Source organism: Nicotiana sylvestris, chromosome 2, assembly GCF_000393655.2.
Source record: "Nicotiana sylvestris chromosome 2, ASM39365v2, whole genome shotgun sequence".
Classification (NCBI taxonomy): Eukaryota; Viridiplantae; Streptophyta; class Magnoliopsida; order Solanales; family Solanaceae; genus Nicotiana; species Nicotiana sylvestris.
The window spans coordinates 153,815,399-153,824,147 of record NC_091058.1 but is presented as its reverse complement, the minus strand read 5'-3'; the positions used below and the strand labels follow the sequence as shown (position 1 = coordinate 153,824,147).

At 37.2% G+C, this 8,749-nt stretch overlaps 1 protein-coding gene across 1 annotated transcript; it reads left to right on the top strand.

Annotated features, from left to right (window-relative positions):
* The first annotated feature begins 2,984 nt into the window (after positions 1 to 2,984).
* LOC104211527 (BURP domain-containing protein 6-like) lies at positions 2,985 to 5,383 on the top strand. Its single transcript, XM_009760594.2, has 3 exons — positions 2,985 to 3,093; positions 3,472 to 3,583; positions 4,381 to 5,383. Exons 1-3 carry the CDS (start codon positions 3,055 to 3,057, stop codon positions 5,259 to 5,261), a joined length of 1,032 nt encoding a protein of 343 aa, XP_009758896.1. The 5' UTR covers positions 2,985 to 3,054; the 3' UTR covers positions 5,262 to 5,383.
* The last annotated feature ends 3,366 nt before the right edge of the window (positions 5,384 to 8,749 follow it).

Here is an 8,749-nt window from a genome sequence, read left to right as displayed (position 1 = left end):
AGTTTTGCAATGAACTTATCCTCCAACTCATCCCAAGTAGTGATGGAATGGTTGGGAAGTCGCTAGAGCCAATCTAATGCCTTCCCTCTAAGTGAGAATGGGAAGAGTCTCAACCTAAGAGCATCCTCGGACACATTAGTTTGCTTGCTCCCCCAACATGTATCCACGAACCCCTTGAAATGCTTGTAAGCATTTTGATTTGCAACGCCCGTAAAGTACCCACGTTGCTCTAGTAAGGTCAACATCATATTGATTATTTGAAAATTGCCCGCCCGGATTCGGGGTGGGACAATAGCACTTGCAAAGCCTTGGTTCGGAAGCACTCTAGGAGCCACTTTTGGAGGTCGCGGAGGAGGGTTTGGGATATTGTCATTAACATTAGCATTAGCCTGGCGGCCTCTATGTTGTCTTTGAGGTACAAGAGGCACCTCATCATCTCCGAAATCATCTACCTTCTCCCCCGCAATCACATTTCCAAGAGGATTATTGGCGTTGTTCGCTGCCATTTGGTACCTGAGTTTTGACACAAACAAAATTAGTAACAAAGAAGGAAAGAAGAAAAATACACAAAACTATTTAGATAGATAGCCAAAACCGATAGCTCCCCCGCAACGGTGCCAAAAGGTGATCGAGGCCAACCCTACACTACTATTGAGTAGCGAGAGAGGGTCGAAACAGCTTTTACCCGATTAAGGTCGGGATCGATTTCCACAGGGAGCTAGAAGATGGAGTCAGGTGTTTGTCTAAAGTGGAGTTGTGTATGTGTTCCAAATTGCACTTCTTAACGTTCTTGGGTTTTTGATTTACGTCTAATTTTATCAAACTACAATGCTAAATTAAACTAGAATAAGCTAAGAGTAAACTATAGTGAGTTGTTCAAATGGTTAAAACGCACTAGGGTAGTGACTTTCTCCTAGATGGTCAATTGACGGATACTCGAGTCTAACACATGATTGACATATTTGGGGAGTATGATATAACCGTTGCACGATTTTACCCACTCTACACCTCTCGGTGGTTCGAATGATTTTTCCCGAATTGACTTTCTCAAGACCAATTATGTATGTAAATTTGCACAAACAATCAAGGTTCAAGTTGGGTATTACTATCTCTAGGTTTAACCCTTTAATTTGGGTTATCATTCTCTTGAGTACGCCCCAATTCCTTGTTGGACCAATTTCAGAGACTTAGACTCTCTTTCTCAAGAAGAGCCAAGGTCAACTAAACACAAGCTAGTGTTTGCAACCACAAATTCAGCAATTAAACGTGAAATTAGCCCAAATATCAAACATCCATAGTCAATCTGGTCCGAAAATACAAGATCCATCAATTACCCACACTAGGGTTGAGCCACAACCCTAGCTTATGGGTCTAGCTACTCATAATTAGAGAAGAAAATAAAGAAATAGATGAAGAAAAACTCATATTATTTAATTTCTAAGATAAACTAGAAGATTCAATGTTGAAATGAAGCTAAAATTACTCAAAATAGCTAAAATATTCGAAGTCAAGAGCGCAGCCCAGTACCAAAACTGTCTGATAACCTAAAAATGGGAAAAGAAGCTATTTATACTTAGCTAAAAAATCTGGACAAAAATACTCCTGCGAGGCTAGTGCGGACCGCACAAAATCACGTGCGGCCTCAATAAGACTCTTGACTTAAAATTCAGCTCTCTGAACTCGGGCAATGCGGATCGACAGAATCGAGTGCGGCTGCGGTGGCTTCTAATACGGTCCGCATGAAATGGAGCGCGGACCGCATTGACTTCAATCTCCTAACTGGCACTTCTCTGATCCTTGGTTTTGCGGACCGCATTAAATCTCATGCGGCCGCATTGCCTATTGGCCTGGAAGTTCACCTCTCTGAACCTCACTTGTGCGGACCGCACAGAATGGTGTGCGGCCGCATTGAGCCTGCTTTGCTTGAGTTTGTCTTGTCTTGGTACTTGTGCAAGTTTCACTCCTTTTTGAGCCATCTTTGACATCTTGTCACTTTGTTGATCAAACCTGCAATCAAGCACAACTTGTGAGCCTTTTTGAGACTATTTTGTACAAATTTCTAATCAAAACATAAGCAAGAAGGAGTATGAAATGTATCAAAATCCCTAGTTATCAACCAACAACCCCCATAATATAACACGGACTTACTCAAGGCCTTGAAACACACATAACAACATCGAAACGACTAATCACATCTCAATCCAAAAATCAATGAACCTGAAACTTCAAACTTCCACAACCGATGTCGAAACCCATCAAATCACATCCGATTGACCTCAAGTTGTGTACACAAGTCACATTTGATATTATAGGCCTGTTCCAACTTCCAAAATTGAAATCCGACCCTGATATCAAAAGTCCACTATCGGTCAAACTTTCCAAAAAATTCAACTTTCGCCATTTCGAGCCAAATTCAACTACGGACCTCCAAATCACAATCTGGACACACTCCTAAGTCCAAAATCACCAAATGGAGCTAACGGAGCCATCAAAATTCTAATCTGCAGTCAAATGCTAAAAAGTCAAACTCGATCAACTCTTTCAAATTTAAAGCTTCCTAGTTGAGAATCATTCTTTTAAATCAGTCCCGAATAACTTGAAAATCGAAACCGACAATTCACTTAAATCAAAATACATCATACGAAGCTACTCACGCCCGTAAACTATCAAGCGAAGTGTAAATGTTCAAAACGACCCGTCGGATCGTTACAATATGTCATTATAGTAATACTCTAGGCTGCCTTTCAAAAAGAATTTATGCAATAATATCAATAATTGCAAGTTACAAGTTAATCGCCACGTTTGACAACTCATTTTCTTATACAAAGAGATCTTCATGTCTATGATCTTCATTTTTGTCACTTTGTGCGTGTAATATTCGCCTAGTTGGTTCTAACAAAATATTTATCTTCAATAATTGCCCAAAGAGGGTGATACAGTATGTCCTTTCTATGCCTATAAATAAAGGACATTTCTTCTTGTTCCATCCAAGCTTTTGCTTTCAATCCTTTATCCATTGATCCATTCCACACTCTCTCATAGAAAAAATTTCCAATGAACTTTCAGATACTCTACTCGCTTATCATCTTTTGTGTGAGTAGATTTCTATATAGTTTTGTCTTTATCTTTCACAATTTTTTTTTTTTAAAATTTTCATCCTAATCAAGAAGACATTTCATTTCGAAAATACAGTATCATACTTCCTAAATCGCCATTGCTTTTAAAAGAGTTTTCAAGAAGGTTATGATTATCACGGGATGCTTCAATCAACTTAATTAATATAATATACTCTTTGACAAATTAAAGTATCTGAAAATGGAAGAGCTTCATTAAACTTATTGTTTATATATGTATTGTTGTGATTTGACAAATTAAAGTATCAGAAAATGGAAGAGCTTCATATTCTACTTAATTATTGCTTATATAGGAGATATATTGATTAACAAAAGTTGTTTATTGTTGTATATGTAGCTTGCTTTTGTGACAAGTACTTACGCAGCAATATCTCCAGAGATTTATTGGAAAGTAAAATTGCCCAACACTCAAATCCCCAAAGTCATCAAACATTTCCTTCCCCAATCAGGTTTGTCTACAACTCCAGAGGTGTTTTCCTTGTTGAGAGAAAACACTTCATTATTTGTGTCCTTTGACTTATCTTCCTGATATGTCTTTATTTACTGATTCGGTCGGAAACCATAAAAAATATTTTCACGGTATTTTCCGCGTAACTGAGCGATTGAATCAGTCGCAATTTGGAGCTAAAAATTATAAATATATATATTAACATGTATTTTTAATAAAGTTTCCGACAGAATCAGTCCAAAATTGCAATTGAATTAAATCGGTAGGAATTATTCAGTGGCAAATTTGTTGTTTTTTTGTAGTGTGTGGTTAAGCTGCTATGACTATGGTCAAAAGGTTTTTAAGCAAACATAGATAAAAGTATCTCTGTATGGGCCTATTTAATTAACTTATTTGCAACTTTATGTTTAAAACAGGATAATATTATTCCTCGATTATTAAACTTAATTGCACTTTCTCATCAACTTTGACACACAACATTGATTTCATTAAAGTTTGAAGATGTAATCCAATTTGAAACAGCCCGAACAAACATACCTATATTGTTAATTTAAGCTACCATTCATACATGATGCATGATTTTTCCAACTGGACATGTTAATGTTTTTACTTTTTAGACATCATTTTGACAGAAAATAACAATTTTACCGCTTGTCACTTTGGAATACTTACTTTATCGATGGGATTAGAAAAAAATAACTGTCATCCAATAGATGATTGCCCCAAACTCTTTATCTTAATTTGGTCATTATAAATTTATTTGGAAAGAAATAATATATTTTCGTTGTGTTGTTATAGAGGATGACATACGTGAGCTAAAACAAGATAAGACGAATACAAAGGAAAAAGTATACTACGGTTTACACCAGCATGGAATCTTGGTTTATCATGTTGCTACCGAGGATGAGATACGTGATATAAAGAAGGAAATCCCTAGCAAAAATGAATTCCAACAAGTAACTGAAATAAGCCGTGCAAGGAGTGATCTTCAAGATGATTTCCTTTACAAACCTTACTTCTTAGAAAAGGAATTGGCGAAGGGAAAAGTCATTAACCTTCCCTCTTTCAAAAACAAAAACGATGCACCCTTTTTGACTCGCCAATTTGTGGAATCGATTCCCTTCTCTTTGAAAAAAATTCTAGAAATTCTAAACCATTTCTCAATAGATAGTAGCTCAAAGGATGCTCAAACTATTGAGGAAACAATCAAATTTTGTGAAGAGATAGAGGTGAAACATAAAGAGAAGAAAAGTTGTGCAACTTCTTTGGAATCTATGGTAGATTTCAGCTTATCCATGCTAGGAAGTAATAATATTGTGGCAATTACAACAGAGGTACAAGGGGAAACTCCAATGTTGCAAAAATACACCATTCAAGAAGTTCAACAAATAGGTGATGGGGATAACATGGTATGCCACAAACTTAATTACGCATATGCAGTGCATTTTTGCCATGTTGGTGGACGTACCATGACATTTGCGGTATCTATGATTGGTGCTGATGGAACAAAGGTTAAAGCAATATCTGTATGCCACAAAGATACATCTCTTTGGAACCCAAGGGGATTGCCTTTTGTAGTGCTTAAACTTAAGCCTGGAACTACTCCTATTTGTCATTTCCTTCAAGATGATCAAATTGTCTTTATCCCTTCCAAAGAGACCACTAATTATGCTATCTGATCACAATTAAACTTAACCCTAAGAGTTTGGTAATTATGCAGTGGTGGCTACAAAATCATGGTACTTGTTTATTATGTGTGATATATCTTTATAATAATGAAAATGATTCTGGCTTTATGGTATGTTTTGTTTTGTCGATCTCCAAAGATTTCATTCATGCACAGTAGCCTTGTGAAAAGTTTTTGAGATGATCTAGAGCTGTGAGCATATTGCGCAAGTATTAAATTTTAGAATTCCCAATTGATCAGCCGTTAAATTTTGGAAACGTCACCAGCGCATGCAGTGGATCCGTAGTGCTATTCTACAGCATCAACAATTTTTTTTTTTTTTTTTGGACTTGGAAAGATAATTTATTACTCCTATATAAAACTTAGTCGTTACAAAAGTTGACTGTTCTTGTCACAAATTGTTAGGAAGAGTGCTACTCATGTGCATAAGCATTGCAAACAAAGGAAGAAGCGAACTGAAAGAGCGTTAAGATAGTAATATTGCTACAAATGCATCCATATTCCACATTTAGCCATGAAGTTAGCAAAGGCATTAGCTTCCCCGAAGACATGCCGCACTTGGGGTTGGGCATAACTAATCTTTAGTTCCTGTTTTCACAAAGTGGGCATATTCTATGTTCTATACCTATAAATAAAGGATAGTATCTGCTCCGGTCCCATCCAAGCTGTTGCTTTCAGTCCTTCAGCTAATCCACAGTCTATCGTATAAAAAAATTTCCAATGAAATTTCAGCTGCTCTACTCGCGCACCATTTTTGGGGCGAATAGTACTTCTGTATAGTTCGTCTTATCCTTCACAATTTATTTCTTCCTAGTCCTTTATTAATTATCATTTCATTCTGGAAATGTTATCAGAGGCGGACCCAGGATTTGAGCGCAACAAGGGTACTGCTAAAAATGTCAGCTAGTAACAACAAGTTTGGCGGGCTAACTCCTTGAAAACTTAATGAATTTGAATCAGTGACTGAAAGAATATTCCAAAAATGACCAAGATTAAAAGTTTGTTAAGTAGTCCAAACAGAGTCTCAGTCATTGTCGTTGAATCGACAGACGTCTTCTGCTTTGTCGATGTGATCCTTGAAGGCAGAAGGGACATTTTTGGAGTTTTTTTATTACTGTCTAGAAGGATATTTCTCAAAAGGAGTTTCAGACTATTTTGTGTTGAAGTTAACCTAACATATACTAGTACTAAATAATTATTGATGAACTTAGAAAATATAAAGAAAAAAAACCAAGTTGAGCACTCAATAGAAAAAGAATAAAACTTAAAAATCACTGGTGTTGGGTCTCGAACCCAAGTCATGGGGGTGAGGGAGGGGATAGATACGACATACTAGACCAGCGTAAAAATCCATCTTTTGTGTTTTAGGGGGCACTTCAAAATTATTTAAGGGTCCTTGTTGTATATAAAAATATGCAACATGGTTTCTCTTCAGGATAATAGGTTCAGATGACCTCACTACTCTTCATGTAGGTCCACCTCTAAATGTTATCACATACTACCAGAAACTAGAGATAGGACAACGACGTCACCTTTGGATTAAATGTCGTAATGAGCACTCGTGTGATCCGCTTTGTCGCATCCATTTGAAGATCATGACCTATTAGGTGATGGCACACTGCCTATGAAATTTGATACCTTCTAAAAGAATGAGACAACAGATAGAATCATTATTTGACTGAATTCATGCCCTCGTAAGTCTTATGACTTTATTTAGGCATACAACTCGGTGATGAATCTATACCACAAATACATGGCTTTATTTGAATAAACTTACTACAATAGCCTTGAATTTATGTTCTAAATTCCTGAAGAACAACCACCAATATGTCCTAGAGGAGAATAAAGCGGTTTTCTCAATTTAGACGAAAAGGGGAAAGGAGAAAAGGACGAGAAGAAAGTAACGTCTGTTATACAACATAGCGAGGCATCATGAAGCATTGGAGTAACGCGAGAGTACTAGACATTTGAGCCATGAATCATGTTCGTCTTAGAAGTGGGTAGGAGGGAGAAAGAACGAAAACGTAGACTTGATGAACCTATATATAACCTCTCAAGCTATAAATACAAGAAGTAAAAGGTTAAACAATTTCTAGGGAGGAAAGGAAGAAAAAAAAAGCTATGACTGATGTTCATGGGACAATATGAGCTTCCCATTGGAGGAAGGGGGAGTTGACTTCGAGAAGTTATAAGGTATGTGTAACTCTTTTGTGGCCAAAAGATGATGGATGTTCAGAAATGAAGACAATCTTTCAACCAAGTTCCTACATGTTAAATACTTCCATAGGTCCAACCCTTTATTTCTGAAGTTATCAACAACAAAGATTCAAGCACCTGAGAAATCTATTGGAAACAAGGGGTAAGATAAAAAAAAAATAATATGCATCTTGTGGAAAATAAACTCAGGCAATAGCTTATTTTGGTGGAACAGATGAATCACCTCTTGTTCAATCACGCAAATTGCAAATTCCAACTAAAAATCTGGTGGCACCAAGGTTAGGGATCATACCTCCTTAACAATAAATGGGGCATGGAGAAATTGCAAGACACAGTCTCTCCATAAGTAATTTAACAAGTTATACAGGTCTATATTGGACAATCCAACATAAAGGATCAGGCCATCTAGACCCTCAATGCTCAAGGGCCCTTGACATGATCATCAGCATATATACCACCTAATGAGAAAGAATAGACGAACCACCCCTTTACTAGCTAAGATTTGGAACAAAGATATTGTGAAGATTAACAAACCAGCTACAACGTATGTGTATTTGGTTAGGGCTTTAGGCAAGAGGAAAGAAGAGGGCTCAGAGAAAAATCGATATTTTCATTGTGAGTGTAAAAAACTGTACAAAGACTTCTAGAAACCTATATTTATACTTGCGGGCAAAACTGTAAACACACTACCCTCTTTACATAGGTTGTAAACCCGGAAACTTATAAATACGCACGGGCCAAATTTTAGACCAGATCTGGACTAAAGCTGTTTATTAAAACAAACTAATAAGTGAGCTGTAACCAAGATCATGTAATGCCAACACCTCCCTCCCCCTCCCACCCCCACCCCTTTCCCCCGAAAGTTGGAGAGTGATACCACGCCCAACTTGCTAAGTAAGAAGGGATGATGTCCACCTGTTAAGCACGTAGAAAAAATGTCAGCCAATTGAGAAGAAGTGAGACCATCAGCCAAGTTATGAGACCATCAGCCAACTTGGTCCGGATGAAATGACAGTCAACCTCAATATGCTTTGTACGCTCGTGAAAGACTCGGTTTTTAACTATGTAAAGTACAACCAAGTTATCACAGAAAATAGGAACTGGGGTAGAAATAGGCGAGTCTAAATCAGCAGGCAAATGAACTAACCAAACAAGTTCACCCACAACTTTACTAATGGCTCGATATTCAGCTTCTGCTGATGACAAAGAAACAATAACTTGCTTCTTCTATTTCAAGATAATAAAGCTTCATCCCAATGATAT

Excerpts from the sequence above, each read along its gene's own strand:
- LOC104211527 (XM_009760594.2), top strand. The coding sequence starts at position 3,055 with ATGAACTTTCAGATACTCTACTCGCTTATCATCTTTTGT. Across the intron at positions 3,094-3,471 it reads ACTCGCTTATCATCTTTTGT|CTTGCTTTTGTGACAAGTAC; the intron begins GTGAGTAGATTT and ends TTGTATATGTAG. Across the intron at positions 3,584-4,380 it reads ACATTTCCTTCCCCAATCAG|AGGATGACATACGTGAGCTA; the intron begins GTTTGTCTACAA and ends GTGTTGTTATAG.